General features: G+C 50.7%; 1 protein-coding gene across 1 annotated transcript in view; it reads right to left on the minus strand.

Moving 5' to 3' along the window:
- The window catches only part of Pitpnm2 (phosphatidylinositol transfer protein membrane associated 2), a 134,263-nt gene that overhangs the window by 34,737 nt on the left and 75,679 nt on the right, over positions 1-23,847 (minus strand). The window contains 1 exon segment of the mRNA XM_052755423.1: positions 4,470-4,646. Within this exon segment, the coding sequence (XP_052611383.1) occupies positions 4,470-4,547 (78 nt within the window). The 5' untranslated portion in view covers positions 4,548-4,646.

The following is a 23,847-nucleotide window of genomic DNA, read 5'->3' on the forward strand; positions in this document are numbered from 1 at the left end:
CCAGGCTGCTGCCATTACCAGCTGAGGGCTGTGGATGGTTGTAGTTACCCAGGGGATGGGGATGGAGACTTCAGGGCATAAAGAGCTGGTATCTATGCAGCAACCCCACAGAGCATTAGGGCACCTCCATCAGTAGCCTTTAAACAAAGGCTGGTCAAATGAATCGATAATCAATGGGATCTAGCCCTCACAATCACCAGGCACTCGAGGTGGTGTCCCCCAGTTCAGCCAGCCCTCATAGTATGAAGGGAGCAACATGCCCTCACGTAGCTGTGGCTTAGCCATACAAGCTCTCCTCAGCTTCCCTATGCTTTGCCCACACAGGAAGCCACTCCCACACCCTTGCCCATGACCATTCCTAAACAATGTGTAGTGCTGCCCACCCTTGGAGCCTTGGGGTTGCCAAACAGCCACCCAACTTCCATGGGCCCACTGAAGGAAGGCTGCAAAATGAGAAACCCCTCCCCAGCAGCTGCTCTCAGAGCTGTCCAGGGTACTGACCAAGTCCATCAGCCCCCCCCCCTTCTCCAGACAGCAAGGTCTTGCTTAGCACCCCCTAGAGGACAGCATGAATAGTGCAGTGATTTCCACTAGCCTACTCCGCAGATACAGAACTTGCTCAGGCAGGGGAATAGCTCTGACTCATTAGCTTGGTCTTTTCCACAACTTGTTCCAGCTGCTGCCAGATGAACCTCCTTGCTATTCAATCAGCTGTCTCCAAAGGCTCTGCATGGAACATGCTGCCTCCCACGGCATTTGCCTGGGGTATACCTAGACCTGTCTCCCATTTCTCAGCCCTTACCACTCCGGACTGGCTTTCCTTGGGTGCGTATCACACAGGTAGGACAAAACGCCATGTCCCTGTGGCATGACTGACACACAGGGAGCTGTGCACACATCCAGGTACATCCTGGGACTGCGACATACGTTCAGTCGCAGGGCCCCCAGGAACGCTGGGTTCTGAGGCACAGAAGACAAAGCCCATGGCAGGAGCAGAGGGAGTGGTGGGCGGAGAAGCAGACAGGGGCAGGAGCTAGGAAAGAGGCACCCATAGGTCCTGTAGCAGCAGAGAATGCTGGGTATAGAAATAATCTACATAGATCTAATATAGAAATGGTCACATGAGATGAGCAGGGCCTCCAGCGATAGAAATCTGGCTGTCAGTGTCTCAGGGACAGGAAGGACACAGCACCCAGGTTCCCGCCCCCACATCTGGATTGCCTGAGCTGGCCTCTTGCTGAACTACATGCTCTGCCCTCAGGCCTGTTGGCCACAGCTCACACCACTTCCAACTAGGAGCATCTGGGAGAAGGCTACCGGATAAGGGGTGGGCAAAGCAGGCCTCCTCAGGTGCCTCCCTCCCTGCTCTGGATGAGTAGGAATCTGTCTTCCCCCACTGGCTCCTGTGCTCCTGCCTGCCATGGACTCCCCCATCTCTGGGGCTGGGAGTGGATTTCTCCTGACCCCACCAGAAGCCCCAAAGCCTTCGAGAACCAGACAGGCCCCCTGGGAGCTAGGGGAGCTAAGTTCCAAACTTGGCTCAATTTTCCCATCTGCAAACAGGAAAGTTATTTTTGAGAGCCCTTCCATGGTAATACTGTTTAAGAAACCAGCTTATATAAGAAATTGAGGGGCCAGGCATGGTGGTGCACGCCTTTAATCCTAGCACTCAGGAAGCAGAGGCAGGCCAATCTCTGAGTTTGAGGCCAGCCTGATCTACAGAGCAGGTTCCAGGACATCCAGGGATACACAGAGAAACCCTGTCTCAAAAAAACACAAAACAAAACAACAGCAACAATATCAAAAAACAAAAACAAACAGTCAGTGAGACCCAGGGAGACTCACTTGTTCCCCAGAGCCGGGTTCATCTGGGACAGTCTACATTTCCTCCTACAGAGCAAGATTCTTAGCTGTGCTATTGTCTGGAAACAGATCACATCTCAACCTCTGGACAAGCTGCATATACTGGCTCTGGGGTGCCTGCTGTCAAGATGGAGCTATGGTATTGCTGCTTAAAACGGGTGGTACTGCCTTTGCCACTCAGAGACTCAACTCTCCCTGTCTTCCTGCCACAGTGGGGCACGAGGAAAGGCTGGAAGACAACCTTAGTTATTTGGGCAGAGTGTTGGGTTCTCTCACAGGGAACCCGGTTTTAAAGGGGCTACACTGGCCATGAAAGCTTACAGAGAGATATATCATACCTCTATGGGCCTCTCAAGCTGATGGGGACTGGAGTGAGACTGTGCAGGTTATGTAGACGCACACACACATATACACACGTTAGCATATACACACATATATGCTAACCATGCTCCTCAGCCTCCCTCTGGACACGATAGCTAGCACTTGGCCCAGAAACACCTCCCCTGGCAACATCTGGCTTGTTCACCATTCTGTCTTTTGCGCACACACTTGCTCACTGGAAGAGACGTAGGGAGGGACACTGGAAGCTCACGGCAGCAGAGAAGGGCACTTGTGAGGGTGTAGGCACACATGACCTACAAGGCAGGAGACGCTTCTACTTACTACAGTCCCAGCTAGCAGATCAACGGTCACCAAAAGACATTGCACAAACTGGCCCAATGGACTGTGTAGTCTGGATACAGATCTGAGTATCACACAGATGATGTGGGTCACTTCACAGTAAAACTGACTGGAAGCATCAGGGCTGATGCTGGGAAATGAGGTGTTTGGAGGGGCTGAGGAACAATGACTCCATGACTACGGCACTCCAGTGGCTGAGGTCATGCTGCTGGACCCTGAATGTCCAACCCAGGAAGCCAGGGGGGCTGTCCTTCCAAGGCCGTGGATCACTGCTGAAAAGGCTCCCAGAGTCTGACAGGAGAATGGGGTGTATCACCGCAGGACGAACGGCAGCATCGGCAGATGAGTCTGGTCCTTGAACAGACTGAGCTATTTCCAGAGTGCTCAGAGCTGGGGCCTGATTTAAGCTCTTCCTCTCCCCACTCTCTAGAAATAATTAAGGGGTAAGTGGTTCAAGAGGGAATTGAGTAGCGCTTCTGAAGCAGCTCAGAGCAAACAGTCCCCCAGAGAGGCTGGGGGCACTTCCTGCTCTTTTCCCAGCCGAAGCACTCCTGTGCGAGCTGGCTAAACTCTAGTGGCTTCAAGCTCCTCTTAGACAGGTACTAAGCCTCTGGGCCGAAGGTACAAGCCCATCAGAAACCAGCTGGGAAAAGCCAGGCATGGTGGCGCACGCCTTTAATCCTAGCACTCAGGAGGCAGAGGCAGAGGCAGACATATCTCTGTGAGTTTGAGGCTAGCCTGGTCTACAAGGCGAGTTCTAGGACTGCTCTAGGGCTGCTACAAAGAGAAACCCTGTCTTGAAAAGTAAAAACAAACAACCAACCCAGGTAGGAGGCGGAAGCCCTGCAGGCCGTGGCCTGCCCTCGGCCTTCCATACTGAGGATTCAGGGTAAGGCAATGACCGGGGGTCTGTACACTGAGAAGCCAGTCAGATACAGGACCCAGTGGGTAACAGGAACAAGAGGTCCAATCTATCTAGAAAAGCCAGAGCCAAGCCAAGAGATGACTTACAGTCAGGGCAGAGGCTCTGGGCCCTGGGCATGGAGGAAAATCTCCAGGGTTGGTGAGGGAGAAGGGTAGCTGTAAAGCAGGGACAGAGAGCTCCGCAGAGCAAGGACTGAGTCAGTCCCCAGCAGTGGGCAGTGGGCAGGTCTGCCATCTGGGCTGGAAGGATGTGGAATGAACAGCAGGGCTTGGGGTCTGTGCTCTCACCTGAGGCGAGAGTCCAGGGATGGTTCCTGGATTGGATAGGACTAAACCGGTGATACACCCCATTCTCCTGTCAGACTCTGGGAGCCAGGAGCCAGGCCCTGTGCTCCTACACAGCTTATTAGCCTCGCCTGCCTCACATGACCTTGTCTTAAATGAGGGGTTGGGACCAAACGTGTCTCCTCAGGTCCCTACAATGAAGCTCCAACTCCCAGGGCGATAATCTATGGAGGCTGTGCATCTGGGAACATCTTATATGAGGTCATAAGAGTGGGGTTAACATACTTATCAGTAGAAGACGACTACTGTCACATGCCCACTGCATGTGAGGACATGTGAAACTCAGGAAGATGATCCTCACCAGAAACCCACCCTGCCCACCCTTGATCTCGGAAGCGGCCTCCAAGCAGCAAGGAAGAGTCCCTGATGGTTAAGCCAAAGGACGGGATTCGCTGTGACAGCAGCCTGGGCTGAGACCTGAAATAACAGCTGTGCAAGGTGATGGGTGGTAAATGCAAAGAGTGATATCCTATGTAATATACTATGGGTGTGGGGAATATAGTGGTGGCAAGATAATCTGATCCCACGAGAACCCAGCGTGCCAAGGTGCAGTACTTCACAGACACTAGCAGCAGTCCGTTTCCCTGGGCAGTACCCAGTAGTGTAGGCTGGGGTCCACCCAACTTAACCTGGTCCAGTCGTCTCTCTGGACTCACCTGTATCATGTACAGCTGGGCGATGCGGTATTCCTCCACGGTCATTGGCAGGGGAATTCGGTATTCCTTTATGATCATCTTGGAGTCCACGCCTTCCCGGCGGCAGGGAACTGCGTGCTTGTGGGGACTTCCTAGGCAAGATTCCTTAAATAACCATGACAGAATTCACTGAGGACCCTTGAGAGATAGAGAGACACAGAGGACAGGAGAGTCAGTTTCTGCAAAGTCTGGTGGACGTGCTAACAGAAAAGCTGAGGTCCAGACCTGAGGCTAGAATTCTCTCAACCTTCTCAAGGCAACAGTGACCTGGAGTGAATTCCTAGCCTCTCTGGCCTGACTCTCCCTGTTTGCTAAGCAATACTCAAGAGCTACTGGAAGGACCAAGTAAGAGGCTGTGTGAGCTCTCCCATCAACAGTCTCCAGGAAATAAAGGGTCAGCCTGTTCCCTGAACAAGCATCGATGGTTGCCTGAGAGGTTCACTACTGTGAAACAGGGGCCGAGCACAGGTTTCACAGGTGAGGAGGGTGGGACAGGCTCACACTAGAATGGCAGTCAGGTTTCATGGTGACCAGAGCTGGTTAAGTGGGAGAGTAGCTCAGGTACCAGTCTGTACACAAACATCACCATGACTCTACAGTACACGTGGTCTCCAGTGGCTAAGAAGCCCTCAGATAAGCCAACAGGCTAGAAAGAAACCTTTCACAACATTTAGGAGAGCCCTGGAGATGGGCCAGAGCTGGCCTGTATCAGTCTCAAGTGACTTCTTCGCAGAAGGCAGGACCATTAATGCAAAGCTCATGGGGGCCACCGACTCAAGTTCCCACATTCACTAAGATCCTTTCAACCAATCAGAGTCCATCTCTTTACATAACCTATGAAGCTGAACCCACATCTGCTGGCCAGAGAGAAGTCAAGGCTTGGAGACACAGGTGATCTCAGACCTGTGGGGTTCTCAGAACCAGTGTGTTCCCTCATGGCACTAGGGTTATACAGTGGCCCTGAGTAAGTCTTGTTTTGTCATTTCAATCACAGAACTGAGACACACTCTCCAGACAGCAGGCAGTGGAAGCTGACTACCCTTTCCGGCTCTTAACTAGTCACTTGCACAGCAGACCACCTGTTCTTCTGGCGTCTTGCCCCACCAGGCAAGACTGCAGGCTTCCAGTCTAGCGTCAAAGCAGGATTTGCAGGCTAGACAATGCATATTCCTTCAAGGTCTCAGCCCCTCAAAGATGTCCAGGGATGAAATCTTAGAGCCAGGCCAGCCTGAAGACACCCCTAGTCTCTTGGCTTTCAGAGGCTCTGGGAGGACACGCCTAGAACAAGTACATAATGACACTCCAAAGACAAGCTACCAGGTGAGCTGTAACCACACAGACGTGTCCACCCTTCCACATGAAACCCCGGGACAGAGACACAGTCCGGACTCTAAGGCAGGTGGAGCTGGGTTGTGAGTGAAACTTAGTCATAAGAGCATTCTGAGGACTGTCAGATGATGAAGGCCAAGACTGCACCTCCACTCAGGCTGTGTGCAGCACAGGGACTGTACTCTGCTTGCAAGGAACTACGGAGGCAAGCAGGTAGGCAGGCGGAGACTCAGACAGCGGGAAGGGACAAACAGCCCAATACTGTCACCACCAAGCGCACAGTGGCCAACAGCAAGAGAGAGGACTCAGTTCCGAGTGACAATGTGACCGGAGACCAGTCTGTCATTCCCTGTGGAATCTAACCGCAAACCTTCCCATTGTTTGCTGAGATGGGAGGCCCCTAGGACAAGCCGCTGGGAGGGGGAGAGGAAAGAAGCGCAGAAACTTAGTGTATGTGCTGCTTAAGTGAGCACATGAGACACGGTGGGACAGTCTTCAACAAATAACGAGACGGAGAGTAAGCTAGCTGAGCTCAGGGGAACGGGAAAGAAAAGACACGGCTCACGTTTTTAAAAGGCACATGAGTTCACGGCTAAGCAGGCAAAACATAACACCAACAACTAGAGATGCTGCCGGTGGATTTGAGGAACTCACCCAAGCAAACCGGAGACCAGTAAGACAAAAAGGCAGCTGTGTGAGCAGCAGCGACACTAACACACATTCCCTGGAGTGCCCCTGAGCAGAGGTCACAGAAAACTTTCTTCTTAAGCAGTGCCAGTTTCATGTGTGTTGTGGTGCACACATGAGGAGCCCGAGGTCTTCCTCTATTACCTTCCATCTTATATTTTGAGACAGTGTATCTCATGGGACCTGGAGCTCACTATTTGGGTTATAGTGGCTGAACAGTGAGCCCTCAGAGTCTCCATCCCCTTCCCCAGCACTAAAATACAGTCGCATGCAGTTACATCTGGCTTCTGGGCTGGGACTGGAGAATCCGAACTCAGGTCCTCATGCCTGCACAGCACTTTACCCACTGAGTCTTGTCTGCAGCCCTCCAAATTTCTTTAATGCAACAAGATAATAAATAAATTAAATTAAGGCCTAACCCTACGGATTAGATCATATTCTATGTTCTAGGGGAAAAAATAATAGTAAGATACATTCTGAAGAACTCACTGACCTCAAGGGATAGAAAGAAGTATAAGTAGGAGGTAGGGAGAGACGGGCTGGGGAGAATCAGACTTCATAACAAGACAATTTTAGAAGCCTCTGCAGTCATATCTGCAGAGCGCTAAGAGGCAGAACTTGGGAACCAGAATGTTACACCCAGCTAAACAGCCATTTAGGTGTGATCAGCAAATACTCTGAAATATGAATTTAGAGGCTTAGACATGGATAACATCGTCTTTAAAAATATTATCTGGTATTAAAACCCAACAAGCCAAAAGATAAATCATGGTAAATTCATCCATGCAAAATCAAGATATAAATAAACTAGTTTTGCAACTTTGGCAATTATTATTATATTATTATTACGGTTCCTGAAGTATATGAAAACATCAACAATGCATAACAATACAATTAACAACAACTGGGCGTGGAAGAATGAAGGTAGAAATGTAGGTGCCTCAACTTTCACAGCACGGAAGTGGGCTCATTACATAAAGAAATTAATGTGGGATGAACAGTCAAACACAGAGGGCTTTAGGACAGTTAAACTGCTTCATATGATGTGGTGAATGTGCCATTATATACTTATTCAAACCCACAGAATATCCAACCAAGGCCTCAGTGGTTAAGAACACTTGATTCTCTTACAGAGGACCTGAGGTTGGTTCCTAGTACCTATATCAGACAGCTTACAACAGCCTGTAACTCCAGCTTCAGGGGGTGTTCTGGCCTCTGTGAGCAGCTGTGCATGAGTGCATGTGTGCCCAAGTACACGTATTTACACACACACACACACACACACACACACACACACACACACACACACACACAAATAATGAAAATAAACCTTCAAAAAGATTACAGGCTGTGGACTCTGTGAATACATGTCAGCTCACCAGTTCTAACAAAAGGACTACTTTGGGGGGGCAAGACTGCTCAGTTTGTTATCCATGTGCTGCGTAGTGACACAAGCCTGATGGCCAGTAAAGGTAGGAGATAACTGACTCTACCAACCTGTCCTCTGGTCTTCACACATGCGCTGAGGCACACATGCCCACCCCCCCACACCATACACATATCATGCACATACTCACAATAAGAGAGATTTGCAAGGACCACTTAGGTGTAGGAAGGCAGAAGGGCGGGGATGGTGATGGGGGTGGACAAGGATCTTATCAGACTCTGTATTTTCCACTTAAAATTTTATTTTATTTTATTTTATTTTGGTTTTTCGAGACAGGGTTCCTCTGTAGTTTTTCGCCTTTCCTGGAACTCACTTTGTAGACCAGGCTGGCCTCGAACTCACAGAGATCCGCCTGCCTCTGCCTCCCGAGTGCTGGGATTAAAGGCGTGCGCCACCACCGTCCCAGCCACTTAAAATTTTAATGTGGAAGTAAAGCTGTTTTAAAAATAGAATTAGAGACCGCTGAGGACTGAGGGACAGAGGACTGGGAGTCATAGCTTAAGGATCAGAGTTTTCATCTAGGTAAAGAATACACTTTGAAAGAGGTAGCGGCAATGATGCAGGACACTGGGGATGCTCTTAATACCACAGAGTGGAATGCTGAAGGGCAGTTAAAATAGCAAATTTTTTCTTTCTCTTCAAGGCTATAGATGGGAACCTAGGGTCTGTGCCTGCTAAGCAAGCATTCTACAGAGCTATAGCCCAGCCCTTTAAAATGGAAACTTTTCGGGGTTGGGGATTTAGCTCAGTGGTAGAGCATTTGCCTAGCAAGTGCAAGGCCCTGGGTTCGGTCCTCAGCTCCGGAAAAAAAGAAAAAAAAATGGAAACTTCTCTCTCTCTCTTTCTCTCTCTTTTTTTTTCTTTTTTTTTTGGTTTTTCGAGACAGGGTTTCTCTGTGTAGCTTTGCGCCTTTCCTGGATCTCGCTCCGTAGACCAGGCTGGCCTCGAACTCACAAAGATCCGCCTGCCTCTGCCTCCCGAGTGCTGGGATTAAAGGCGTGCGCCACCACTGCCCGGCCTAAAATGGAAACTTTTATGTTACATATCCTCTATCATAATCTAGAAGTTCAAAAATATAATATATGAAGAACACTGAGTTGCACATTTTAAATGCATGAATGAAATGGGTGTTTGAATTGCATTTCAATAAAGCTACTTTTAAAAAGCCTTTTTCCTTTAGCCTTTTGGGGATTATTAGTACAATGGAGAAAATGTTTTTCTGAAGTTTAGCAATTCTTTTCCATTTTATTTTCGATATATGCAAATAATGTGATGGCTAATTGTGGTTGTCAACCTGAATCAACTAAAACCCAAGCAGAGGGGCATACCCCTGAAGGGTTTTCTTGATTGGATCATCTGAGGTGGGAAGACTCACCCTAAATCTGGGTCGTTTGAGGTCAGAAAATACTCCCTAAATAGGTAACACATCTTCTGGGGGCAGCCCATGTAAAAGGACATGGAAGAAGGAAGCTTTTGGTTCTTTTGCCTGCTTGCTCTCACTCTGGCTGACAAGTTCATCCATCCTGCTGCTGAGGCATCCCTTCACTGGCGTTAGAGTCTACTTCTTTGGGATCCTGGAGTCTACTGAAGACCAGCTGAGACACTCAGCCAATAGGATTCTTGGCTTTTCCCTTGGGAGACAGGCATTGTTGGAATATCTGGACCACAGCCTGTAAGCCACTCCAGTAAATAATCCCTTTTTAATATAGATAGATTCATTCTATCAGTTCTGTTCCTCTAGAGAACCCTGACTAATACAGATGTGTCTTGGGTTAAATTCAAGCATATCTTAGATATGTGAGGTTATATGTATGCTAAAATAAAACTGATAACATAAATTTGGTATTTTTATGTGCTTGCACATGCCAGGCAGGTGCTCTGTTACTGAGTCATACGCCAGCCCTGATTTTCAGTTCAAAAAGCATTTAAAAACTTGAAACAAAAACAACAGCAGCCCATCATTCTTACTTTAGCACAGATCTGTCTCTATGCGCGATTGCGGGATGCTGGTGAGGGAGATACTCCCTTCAGGCCTCAGCCTCGGGGTCCAAGACACGAACTAGTAGGTTAGTGTCTGCTGCTGGGAGTGTCATCCCAGCCAGGGATGGCCATCTGCCTGTGTACTTGCACTTTTCTTTGTACTTACTTTGTACTTGCACTTTTCTACATGACTTGGCGTTGGACAGCAGAGTTGGAGCTGTGTGTGTGCAAATGGGCAGAGATGAAGGTCATTGGCCACACCTGCCCTTCTTGGCTGTGACTCACTCTGGGCCAATTACCTAACTGCTTTGACCTTTTGTTTTATCTTCTACAAATAGGGGTGAGAACAGCTTTTGGGGGGGTCCTGTGGATGAAGTGTGACATAGCACAGCAAGTCTCAACCCGCTGCCACAACGACTCAGCCCGCTGGTAATGGCCTATCAGGGTCCAGACGGCATGTCACAGGCAGATGGCCATCTCTGGCTGGGATGACACTCCCAGCAGCAGACACTAACCTACTAGTTCGTGTCTTGGACCCTGAGGCTGAGGCCTGAAGGAGGAGTGCCCTGCCACAGGTGCTTGGCTGGTGGGCCTGGCAGACACACACGGCTCTCTTGGTCTGGCTGATGAATATTATTGCCCTTATCTGGCCAGGCAACCCCTCTGGTTTTGTCCCTGCTGAGCCTGAGGCCAGAGAGCACCCCGTGTGCAGAAGGAACAGGACTTGTGTCTGCTGTCTCTGCCCTCACCTCAGTCAAACCCTAACTCAGGCAACCTCATGACACCCAGTCCAGCTGTCTGGGCATGAGACACACTCACTTTGTCTCATCCCTGCTGGAGCTGTGACAGCATAGACAAAATTATAGTTCCCGCTGGCCACAGGGTGGCTTTTGGGGCCTGGGACAGCAAGAGGCAAGATAAAAAATGGAGGTTTCCAGCGGCCTCTTAGGGGGAACCAGACCAACCTCTGCATGCCTCTGCATGCACAGACCTCACAGAACCATTCAGGCAAGACACCTCCGGTTTCCAGACCTTGCTTTCAGCACTCTAGAAAGGAGACCATCCCCAAATTCTTCAGTGTCCTTGATGGTCCAACATGGTCAAAGCATGTCAGAGTGGGGCCACTTGGTGTGGTATCCCGGGAGGCCGTGGAAGCAGCAATGTGGAGCCCTAGACAGAGTGCAGCGTATGAGCTGCTTCCAGGTCAGGGACCAGGCAGAGGGGAGGTGTGCTGGATGCCACCCTAGAAATCAAGGTCCCAGCCTCTCACAATAATGCAGAAAACCTGGCTGGGCTCCTAGGCTGGTAGCCCAAAAATCTTCCCCAATGAATGAGCTTTTGCAGGGGAAGGGCAGAGCCAAGCTCCGTAGGTAGAGCCTGCCAGCCGAAGGCATACGTGGGAGCTTATGGAGGATTACTAGGGTTTGGCTCCAAGGGAAGGGAGACACAGGTCCTCGAGACACCCTGAGCAAGAGGGAAGGCGGGAGAATCAAGTTTACAGAACTTAATCTGTTTTTCCGGGATTAGCTGGGGATTGACGTCACAAATGGGAGTCAGGAGTGAGGCTGAGCAGACCCAGATGATGGAACCCATCCAAAGGCAATTCAGCTGCGTTCTGGCTATTAAGTCTGGAAGCTGCTCGAAGAAGGGCCAGCAGGAGCCTTGACTTTGGCAGCTTAGAGGGAGACAAGGAACCGCATGGGGGGCCTGAGACTCACTTGTGTGTGTGTGTGTGTGTGTGTGTGTGTGTGTGTGTGTGTGTGTGTGTGTGCGCGCGCGCGCGCACGCATAGGAACCTGCTAGTCCCATGGCCTCCTGTTCTAGGGAATCCTACTATTTCTCTGTTTCCCAAACCCCGGCTCCCCAAGCAGGAGCTAAAGAGCATAACAGCAACTTGCCAACTTTGTCCGTCTGTGTCTAGTGACGAAAGAGTGACTAAAGGGCCACCGTGGGGCAGGAGTGAAAGCCAGCCCCTAGGGATGGAATGCCTTGGGTAAAGCTTCTCTGGGTGTATATGATCAGCCTTAGGAGGAGAGGGCACATCACTCCAGAGCCCCTAAGTCCTGCCCCTCACTCTCTCGATACCTAAGACTGTACCCAGAGTCTCATCCATACCAGGCAGGCATCCTACCACTGAGCTACACTTCAGCCCTGAGGCTTCTCTTGAGGAAAGTGTGCCTGAGCTGAGCAGAAGTCGGGCCCTGGTCTGTAACGGAGAGACTGAGGTTGCTGGGTCACGATGGATTTCAGAGGCTGATCCTGGCTTTGGGCCCCTCCTCCTTTAGCTGTTTAACCATCCTGGGCAGGAGCCAGGGTCGCAGCCACTACCCCTCGCTGCCCAGTGTCCTCCAGCCCTCCGAGCAGCACACGACCCTCTGTTACTATGGATAACGAAGGGAGAGGCTCAGCCCCAAAGCTCTGCGTACTGTGCACTTACCTGAAGTTCCGCAGAGGGCCCTCAATCTCACCGCCATGCACCTGGGGTGCCACACCCGGGGGACTGCCAAACCACCGCAGGACTCGTCACCAGAGTGACACCACACTTTCCTCAAGAGAAGCCTCAGGGCTGAAGTGTAGCTCAGTGGTAGGACTTAGGGGCTCTGGAGTGATGTGCCCTCTCCTCCTAAGGCTGATCACATACACCCAGAGAAGCTTTACCCAAGGCACTCCATCCCTAGGGGCTGGCTTTCACTCCTGCCCCACGGTGGCCCTTTAGTCACTGGATCTCGCTCTGTAGACCAGGCTGGCCTTGAACTCACAGAGATCAACCTGCCTCTTCCTCCCGAGTGCTGGGATTAAAGGTGTGCACCACCACCACCCAGCAAAATTCAAGCTTTTGAGAAGTCCCCAAATGCCAGCGTTCCTAAGAGGCACAGGTGGGATTCTAGGGATCTTCTACTCCCAAACAGGCATGAATCCTATCATGGTGAGATGATGAGGGGACTCGGCACTGTTAAATCTATTTAAAATACTCTTACTGAGCCAGGCCGTGGTGGCGCACGCCTGTAATCCCAGCACTCGGGAGGCAGAGACATGTGGATCTCTGTGAGTTCCAGGCCAGCCTGGTCTACAGAGTGAGGAACAGTCCAGGCTACACAGAGAAATAATGTCTCCAAAAAGCCAAAATCAAAACCAACAAAAATAAAACAATCCAAAAAACAAAAACAATCAAACAAAAATACTGCTAGGTTCTTTAAGTCTGTAATGTAAACACTCATTGTACCATAGATCAGCACAGACACAGGGTGGGGCAGGACTCCTTAGCTGGCAGCTGTTGGATGTTTCTTTGCTGCCCCGGCTGCCTTGAGCCAAAGGACTGACAAATTACAGTTGGGCTACGTTTATGCCAAAAGACCAAGCATGCTGAACACTCCAGGGTGCCTTGGGGGAAACTCTACAGTGATCCCAGCCAGCCGACTGGCAGCAGGACCCGTGACCTGCTGTGCTGCTGCCAGCTAGAGCTGAGCAGCATTCACTCACCACTGCAGGCCCACACTTCTCGGGCCAGCCTTGCTCAAGAGTTTGAAGTGACACCTCAGGAGGGGCCAGCTCGTGGGATCCCACTACACTGAGCAAGTTTCCCCACTTCCCACTTTGGATTCTGTACGTCTTTACTTCCTCCAAGCCCCTCCATCAAACTGGAGCAACCCCACTGCTCCAAACCCACCATCATGAAAACAGGTGGGATACCTCTGTTCCTACCTGAAGGCTGACATGGGCAACAGGTCCCATGTCCTCTTGTCATTCAGGACTTCCCAAGTCCTGGCATCTGCTGGAGATGCCCTCACCTCTATCAGCAGTCAAACGTGAACAACTACTGTAACTGCAAAAATAGAGCCACAGCCCCATCCCTCTATGACCTCCTTAGTCCCGGCCCATTCCTCTGATAGCCGAGTGAACAAGTCCCCCTGAAGATCGGTAACACTTGCTACCCCACTGTCTCTTCCAACTCACTTTGGCAAACCCCTCCCCATTCCATTCAAACTGCACTGACCAAGGGCCCCGGTGGCCTCCCTGTGTCTAGAGGTGGGGATCTGTAGTAGAACCCACCTTCCGTTAACTGCTGCATTTAAGCCCCTGGAGCTTGCTTGCAGTCAGATGGTTTCAACCCATGACTATATTTCTGTCTGAACAATGTTTTCCCACTCCCTTGGCCAACACACCCACCAATGAACCTTCGCTGGAGTCCTCTGGGGGTAAGATTCCACACCAAGTTCTCTGACTCATTCGGGGGCCTGCCAGCTGCAAGTTCTAATTTTCTTTCTGTTCCCAAACCAGCAAGTGTGTGAGGTCTGCTCTGCAGGCAGCTCTGTGGGGCTCATCTCAGTCTAGGGAGTCCAGGAACGGGGTTCCAATCCCTGTCCTTAAACCGTCCCTGCTTATGGACCACAAAGGCACACAACCCCGAGGCCCCGATTCCCATGGCTAGCAGGTGCAGGCCCAGCTGCCCCTGGGCATCGTGGAGGAGCACTGCAGCCCGTTTAGTCTGAGAAGCTGCTCAGTGCTCCCCAACTGCAATCAATGGAATGTTTCTTCAAGACAGACTCTAGAGGTTGGAGCCTAGAGTATTCAGCGTGACTAAGGGTTAGAGTACTAGTCTTCAACCCCACCTGCCCTCAGTTCTTCACAGTTCTGAGAAGGAAATGGAAGAGAAAGCGCAGTGTGGCTGACACCGCTCTCCTGGGCGCCGCCTGGGACCCTCAAGCAGGCACTGCGGCCCCACTGAACCCCACGCAACCGTCCCATCCTGGAGCTGCACATCATGAAAACCTTAGCTCTCGATTTACAGACCATTCCCCATGCTCAGGCTCTATCAATCCATCCTCCCCACTACCCCGAGTCAGAAGTACCACACCATGGATTTACTCCTGTTGTGGGCATAGAACTCACACACCCTGCAGTTTAGCCTCTGAAGTGGTTGTTAATGTATTCAGGGCTGTGCAACCATCACACTAACCATCACTATTTAATTCCAAAACGTTTTCTCTGCTCACAAAGAAACCCTGTAGTCCTTAGCAGTCCCTCCCCGTTGACATAGCCCATCCCACCCCCTCCACAGCCTCCACTAATCTGCTTTCTGTCTGCACAGATCTGTGTATCCAGGACCCATTCCATACCTGGAATCATACAGGACATGGCCTGTTGAGTCTGGCTTCTTGCTCTTGGCCTTGTGTCCAAGGCTCATGCTGTATCATATCAGGGCTCCAATCCTTTTTACGGCTGAACAATGCTGCACTTGGTGGCAATGGCCCCGGTTTATAATGGAGGAGACTGCCGCTTTGTGTCTCTGAGGCACCTCACTCACAGTCTCTCAGTAAGTGGAAAGTCAGGTGCATCTTACTTCCCAGCCACGAGAGCAGCTTGAGAATTGAACCATCACCTTCTTAATGGGCCTCCATTTGTATAAACCTATACCTCAAGTATTGATAACACTACATGATTCATAAATGCTCTTAGCTTTTATACTCTTGCTTTTCCAGACGTAAAAGGCAAGGGTGTCTCCATGGCAGGAAGGAACCAAGGCCACCAGGACTGAACAATGCATACTGAGAGCTGGTGATGCTTACTGGAGGCTGAATGGGGGTGGCTCTCATCTGCATATGCAGGAGGGAACAGAGCGGCGTGAAGGCTTTCCCCAAAGATGTGTCACTTAGATTATTGGCCTCATTTTCTTTCGGTGACTTTGTAGGGGGTGCACAACTCTCGGCTGAAGCAGAGTTAATTAAATTCCATCAGAGAGGGGCTACTTGGGGGTTTTGTTATGTATTGAATGACATTAATTATGTTAGAAACCAAGGCTGCCAGGGGGAGGAAGGGGACCAACTCGGGAGGCAGGGCAAGAGGGGCAGGGAGAATTGTGGGAGAGGGCTGGGTAATAAAGTATAATGACATGCCTATATTAAAGACCATAACAAAACCCATCAGGTGTATGCTAACCTTTAAAATTAATTGAAAGAGTAAGCCAAGAAGGAAGAAAGAGGTGGTGTCCCTTTCTAAACACAGGCCCCTCTATTCAGCTCTGTTCCCCAGACAGAGGCCTGGGAATGTCTCATGTATTCCCCGGGTCAGTCTAGAGGCCAAAGCTCCATTGTCTAGCAAACATGGTCTCTTCCCTCCAGCCTCAACACAACTCCCCAAACTCATCTAGGAAAACTCAACCCCGGCCAGTCTCAACTTCACACTCCTAGCAAACCCAGGCAGCCACCAGGAGCCAGGTTCTGGGATGGGCACTGAGGTCCTGGAGACCAAGACAAGAGTACTCAGGGAGCCTCCAGTCACTGGAAGACAAGTAGCACATATGTCATCAAAAGCTGGTGGAAGCCGGGCGGTGGTGGTACATGCCTTTAATCCCAGCACTCGGGAGGCAGAGCCAGGTGGATCTCTGTGAGTTCGAGGCCAGCCTGGGCTACCAAGTGAGTTCCAGGAGAGGCGCAAAGCTACACAGAGAAACCCTGTCTCGAAAAACCAAAAAAAAAAAAAAAAAAAAAAAAAAGCTGGTGGAAAATATTATACAGCCCTAAAATGGAAGTACTAAAGCTGTTGACATGGATGAAATGAAAAGACCACTCCCCTAAAGATGGGTGATTCCATTTCTCCGTGCTGGCTGGAGCAGTTCCATCTAGAGGTGGGAAGTCTGATGGCAGTAGGGCTGGTTAATGGACTTTGCTTCAGCTTCGAGGTGGGATGCTCTGGAGGTCAGCTGGTGATGCTGGTTCACACTGTATGGTTATGTCCCCCACCCCAGACAGGGTTTCTCTGTGTTGTTTTGGTGCCTGTTCTGGAACTCGCTCTGTAGACCAGGCTGGCCTCGAACTCACAGAGATCCGCCTGCCTCTGCCTCCCGAGTACTGGGATTAAGGTGTGCGCCACCACCGCCCGGCTATGTGTAGGGTTGCTCTTAAAGCTGCAGAACTGGGCAGAACTACACAGAACTAGACCAGGAAGCACTTTGAACTTGCATATTTTGCTACAACGACAATCCAAAGCTCTGTTGAAGGCCACACTAGAGAGAGCTGTGAAAGGTCCCACAACAAGAGGGTGCCCAGACCCTAATTCTTCCACCCTCCCCAGGCCTTGGGCAAGCCCAGCCACTGCTTCCTGTCCTGTGGGCAGGATCCTGTCAGTGCTCCAGCAGCTCTGCATCTAATTTACCTCCCCGAGAGTCCCTGCAGCCCCAGCCCTGCCTGCCCACCTACAAGCCACAACTCCACCTCGGCACTGCCGCCCCCGGCTGCTGCCTTTCTTGGATACACAACTCCCTCTCACTGCTGCTGTCCCCAGAGCCTGGGCACATCTGTTCCTTGTCATCACTCGGGTCCCAGTCCAAATGCCACACTCGTCTTACCCCTCTTCTGAGTGGCTCTGGCTTCCACCTGACCCCTCTTGGAGCCTCCTCTGAACCTGAACAGCTCTGAAATGCTCTTGGCTCCTCTCTACCCCTCACAGCTCTCCAGGCTCATCAGCAGCCTATCTGTGGGGCTCATTCTTTCTGCAGTAGGCCCCAGGCAGCACGTAGTAGGTACCTCAGAAAGACAGGCTGGCAAATGCTCGCTGCTCCCCCTCCAGGCAGACCGTGCTCCTGAACAGGCAAAGTGTTAATCTGAGCTGCTCTGTTAGCGGTTCTTAGAGCAACTGTAAGTGTCTCTAAGAATAGTGCAGCCTCCCTGCCTGCCATGTCCCTGTTTTGTGACAGCATCTGTGACTCAGACGTCTCATGGGGCCAGACTTGCCTCTCCAGGGGGCATGCAGGGGCATGAACAACACAGACAGCAGCTGGAGGCCTTAGTGGTGGTGAGGGGAGAGCCGGCTTCTCGGCTCCCTTCCAATGGGGTGGATTGGGAATGGCCTGCTTGGACCTAGTGAAATCCAGTCATGACAGGTACACAAAACACTCCAATCAGGACAAGATAGGAAGAGGGTAGCCCAGGGCATCCCAGAAGAGAACGGTACGATATTTGGTTCCTGGCTAGCGATCCAGGCCTAACCAATTGTATTCTTGAGTTCAGCAAGAGTCCAGGGTGTCACAGGTCATTAACAATGGTGCCCAAATGCCCATCGCTGAGGGCTGTCTCTTGGTCCCTAGGGGAGGGCAGAACAGGCACATTCCCGAATCTGAACACTTGTACCTAGGTCGTGCTCTATCTTACTGTGAGTGCTGTGGCCTTTCCCCGAGGCCTCCAAGGGCTGCCAGGAACACAAGCTTGGAAAGCTTCCCAGGTAACTGGCTCTTCTTTACAGAGCTATTAGCTTCCTTTCATAGCCCCCATAAAACCCTCCAGTTGATGATGGATGCCCCTCCCTATCTAGAGAGGAAAGCAAACACGAAGGAAAGAACAAAACCACTGGTCAAACCTGGAAACCCCCGTGAGGGCAGACTCGAGGGCTTTGAGTTAGGCTGTGCAGGGAAAGGGCCCTGCCAGATGCAGGGTGATGTGGTCAAAGCTCCCCCCAAACCCCGGCCTCCCAGCCCAATACCTTGTCCTAGATTGACGGTTGCCTGGGTTTTAGGAACCTCAGGCAGGAAGAGATGAAGTGGGGAGGAGTCATAGCAACGCCCTTATCATCCTTTTTTTTTCTCATTTCAAGGGGTCAGGCTGGTCCTTCCTCTAAGCTGAGGACCCTGGAGACCTAAGCATCAGCCCTCTTTACAGAGCTGGCTCCCACTTCTCTCCCTGGACTCTTCTTCAATACATCCCCGTCTCCCCGGTGCCATCCTTATGCTGTGTGGCACCCCACAGGCTGCCTTCACAGTCTGCTTCCACACATCAGCCCTCTCTTTTCCCCAGCAAGGGCTGCGGTTACGGACTTCTGTCTGGTTCTGTCTTAGATGGCTTCACCATCCTCAGAGCCTCCTATCCCCACACTGGTCTTCAACTTTGCCCCCTGCTCACTGAAATGGGCGGAGCGCAGCTGCTTTACAGAATGTGTATGCTTCAGCTGCAGATCGGAGGGTCAGTCATGCTGGTCCTAGCGCGTGGCACTCAGCTCCTGCCTTTTTCTCTTCCCTGTGTCATTGTGGTGTCAGAATCCATCCTAGGGTCTTGTGCGTGCCAGCCAAGCACAATCCCACTGAGTCACACCCCCTGCACAAAACTACTTGTTTTCGATAGAAGTTGTTGGAGGACTTCTTTGACACCAGGCACAAGAGTCTGTTTCTCTAGAGAGAACTTCTCTCTGCCTGTCACCTGCCATGAGATCACTAAATTCCAAGTCACTCTTCCACTCTGCTCTTCCTCCCGAATCGACACTGGGTAGGTTTGTGTCCTGGGATTCCCATTGTAATCTGGGTGGCTTCAAGTACTGTCAGCGTCTCCTCTCATAGTTTTGGAGGCCAGAATAAAACCAAAATGTCAGTAAGGCCAGTGCCTTTTGGGAGCTCCGAGAGAGACTCTGTTTGCACCTCCCTCCTAACTCATGGTGGTTGTGCAGCCACAGGAATCTGACTCTGCCTCTCCTGTCACAGGGCATGGTCTCTGTCTTTACATGGCCTTCTTTAAGACAAGTTTCTTAATTTTTTTTTACTTTATTGATTGCTTATATGTGTGTGGTTTACCCACTGAACCATCTCCCCAGTCAAAGATGGAAATACTTCCTTTAAAAAAATTTTTTTAGATCTTCAAAAAATTTTATTTTATGTGCTTGAGGGTTTTGTCTGCATGTATGACTGTGCATCAGCGGTGTGCCTGGTGCCCACAGGGGTAAGAAGAAGGTGTTGGCTACCCTGGACCTGGAGATACGAATGGTTATGAGCCACCATGTGGGTGCTGGGAACTGCACCTGGGTCCTCTGCAAGAATAAGTGCTCTTAACCGCTGAACCATCTCTTCTGCCCCTGAAAACATTTTCTAACACTGAATCTTCCTTCCATTCTTGGGAGAATCTTATTTGTGTATATTACTCTTGTAATATTTAGCTGAATTAAACTTGCTACCATCTTACTTAGCTTTATTTTTGTTGAGTTACCGAGTTAATCTTCTCTGACTTTGGGTTCCGTGGCTCCTGTAAGAAAAGCTCTAACATCTTAAAAATGATTAATCTCATACAAGAATTCACTACTTCTTGAAAGTTAGAAAAATTTACTCTTTCTTGCAGCATATTTTTCTTTCTAATGAGCCAACTAGGGTCATTTAAATTTACTTAGAAAGTCATACATTTCATGGCTGGGTATGGCTGCAAAGGCCTGTGATTTTGCAGACAGTCTGGACTGTGTAGGGAGGCTCTCTAAAAGAGTCAAATCAAGTCAAATCATATACTTCACTTAGGTTTTCCTGACTTTTTGACAAAAGTCACATGAATATTCTTTCCTCTTTCATTATATCCTTTTTCTCGTCAGTCTTTCTGTCTTGTGTCTGTTGGTGGTGGTTTTGTTTTAAATCAGACTTTCAAAGTCTTGAATTTTTATCAGGCTTATTGAAGACTGGTTTTTGAACTACGGATGAGTATAACTCAGTTATGTGACCTTATTTTTAATGAGTCTTTGGATGGATTGTTTTTTGGGTTTCTTGCATTGAAAGCTGAGTGCTTAGTCTTACTTGTCTCTGGATAAATGGCTTTGGGGTCAGACTGTTGACCCCTGACCTGCTGCCATCCGCTCTCAACACTCCAGCTGAGGGCTTCACGCCATCCTTCAGTGTCTCTCCTGGTTTCTGTTCTGGGTGGACATGGGGTGTGGCAGCCCACGCTCTGTCAGAGAAAGGGACTGGATCTGAGCGAAGAGCAAAGGCAGCGGCCCGGCCTCCACACAGCCACGATCTCAGCCCGCTTGGAACTCCTCAGGGACATTTCTGTTTTTAAAGTGGGGGTCGAAGAGAACATGAGTCAGTCCCTCGATGGCAGCCCGAGTCACGAAGCTGTAGGCAGCCACATACCCTGCAGTCCGGGAGGCCCCCGGACTCCTGCCATGGTGGAAACTGGACGCACTCCCGGGGCCACAAGAGCATTCTGATCAGTTCCCTTTCACCTGAGCCCGCTCAGGTGGGATCTCTGTTACTCACAATGACAACGCCTGACTAAGCTAAGATGACACATCTTTGGAGCCTCTTCACATTATCTGATTGCTAAGCAAACCTGTTCCTCTTAATGGACAGAAAGACACACACAATTCATTCTACCCCAAGGCCAAAAAAAAAAAAAAAAACTGCTTACAAATTTCACAAATAGTTACATGGCTTTCCCATGTGTCATTCTGAAATCCTCTACCCTGTCCTCCTACAAGATCTGGTGAATCTGGTTCTGGAAAAGACACCACATCTGTCTGTGGGTAGAGTGCACGTGTAGGGCAACCTGATGTACCATGTGTTGGACACATGCCACCATCTGTGAAACGTGGTCACTTTCTACAAATCTAGGAAATTGCTCTAGGACCTGGAACCACTTCAAAGAAGTCACCAGTCCAGGAGGCCTCAAACTCTGCCAACTTTGGGCTACCCATTGTATGTGGCACTATGCAGACTGGGTGCTAAACAGATACAATAATTGGGACTAAAATAACACCGGGCTTGGTGACATCTTGATGCAGCTTTGTGGGAACAGCAGGCTCCTGTGTACACATCGTTCCACTCTGCATGCCTATTTGTAAATTAATCTCACATCAGTAGACTTAGCTCAGATGCCATGTTCCTGGACCACTTTGAGGCTGGAGTGGGCTATAGGATCCTCTGTTCCACCCAGATCAAACCCTTTCAACAGATGCTGTGGGTCTCCTTCCTGTCGGGCTCTCTCTAGATAGCCTCCTCTTGATACCCTCCCACCAGGAAAGGCACACAGGATGTGGGGGAACAGGGGTTTACTAAGAATCCTGTCAGTAAGTGTCCCCAGTATACTTATGTGATAATTTTAAGAGACATACATGCACTCGTAAGATATGAGAGCAAGGTGACCAGAAACATGCCAGGGGTCAGCAAGTCCTCATCTCTGGGATTTTCTCCTATGATGCTAACCTCTCTGGTACTAGAACATGGCTTAGCCCAATCTGCTGTGAGTCAGCTCTGACACTATGGCAGTGTTAAGTCTTGGTAGTGGGTCAGGAAAGTGTATCAGGCTGAGCTATGTGGCACACTCCTGGCCTCATTTTATCGGGAGGAAAGCTAATGTCTGAGTTAAGCCAGGCTTTTTCAGGCAGTGCTGGGAGAGTGCAGGTTCATTATTACTTTCCTATCACCTGGGAGACAAACTCTTTTTTTTTTTTCATTCAGAACTACTCGAGAGTAGTTCTGTGCTGGACTGGCCACGGAGGCCTCATCCACGCAGACAGGTGTGAGGTCAGTGGCAGCTCACCCTGGAGGCCTCCTTCACAGTCTAGGTCAGGTTATCTGCCAGCAGCCCCTGCCAACTCTAGGAGGTCAGGGGATCTGGCACCGTTCCTTCCGTACTGAGAAGGGAAACCATTGAATTGTGTGGCCTCCTCCTCTGGCAGGTCTTCCTTGAAAGGCTCTTCCTACGCTGAGGGATACTAAACACCCCAAGTTTCTACATTTCCCTGATAGGGGGGTGTCCTGGCCAGGGATGGAGGTGACCTCAATGTCTGGCTCTTCCCACATGCACCACTGAGGGCCCCTGTCTTCCCTACGGCAGCTGTGACGACAGAGGGTAGGGAAGACCGTCAAGTCTCCCCACAGGACCTAGTGTTCGCTGAGGCACAGCTCCAACCTGGCATGGGAAGGAAGGGGTGAAGACTGGGAGCAGGGGCCACGGTTTGGGCAGCTCAGAGCTGGATGCTTCAGACTTCAGAAGCTGCCAGGTGCTGGTGGCACACGCCTTTAATCCCAGCACTAGGGAGGCAGAGGCAGGTGGATCTCTGTGAGTTCGAGGCCAGCCCGGGCTACAGAGTGAGTTCCAGGATAGCATGAGCTACACAAAGAAAGAAACCCTGTCTCAAAGCAGGAAAAAAAAATTCCGGCTGCTGAACTGGATACCACAGGAAGAATACAGGAAGCATGTGCTTGAGAATGGAGCATGACTGTAGACCAGTGTCCTGCAGAGACCACGTGACTAAGGTTGGGGGCAGTGGGACCCGAGGCTTCTGAGACCTGTTCCTGATGCTGCAGACAATGGCTTCTGGTGCTGGTTACCTGCCCAAGCCGCCAGGCACCCTAGGGCTCACTGAGGCCAGGACACTGATGTTGATCACACACCTGAGTTTGCAGGACCTCCTTGGAAGCCCCACCCATGCTAGCTGAGGAACAAGCCAGCCAGGCTGCAGTAGAGGAGGAAGGGTGGCCATCTGCTGGTTCTGAAGTGGGAACTGAGGATGGGAGAAGGAGAAACAAGAACAGAGGCAGGAACCTGAGGGCTGAGGTGAGCAGTAGGTGTACCTGTCCAGGATCTGGGGAGGGAGCCTAGGACCCTGCGGCGGCGGCGGCACAGACTGGCAGGTGGTCTCCACGTGCCCCTGAATCACTGTGCTCCTTCTCTCGGGGCTGCTCATGCATGGTGGACATGCTCTGACCTTTTCTAAGTGTCAATGAACCAGTGCTCCACAATCCTTCCTTTCAGGTAGGCCAAGGCCAAGCGAGATCACACAATTCAGGCAGTTTCATGGCTGCCAGGGACCAGGCCAGGAGATTTACCATGTCCCCCAATGCCACCCTAAAGTGGACTTCCTGTCACTGTGGCTAAATCCTAGGCCTGGGAGCCACAGCAGTGAGGCCCTCCTCTAAGTCCTGTAATGTGATCGAATGGATGATGTCTCAGCTGCAGAGGGCATCTTCTCAGTCAGGACCTGACTCACTCTTCCCAGGAATGTCACTCAAGACCCCTGACCTCTCTGGGTTTCCCTCCTCATGATCTGCTGAGTTGGTGCTAAAGGGATGCTCTGAGGAAGTACAGGCATGTTGGGGGGAGGGGGGGAGGCGGTGGTCCCCAGCAGCAGCCAAGGCTGGCTCCCTTGCCCCAAGGG

Source organism: Peromyscus californicus, unplaced genomic scaffold (genome assembly GCF_007827085.1).
Source record: "Peromyscus californicus insignis strain IS unplaced genomic scaffold, ASM782708v3 Scaffold_2__1_contigs__length_46816999, whole genome shotgun sequence".
Lineage (NCBI taxonomy): Eukaryota > Metazoa > Chordata > Mammalia > Rodentia > Cricetidae > Peromyscus > Peromyscus californicus.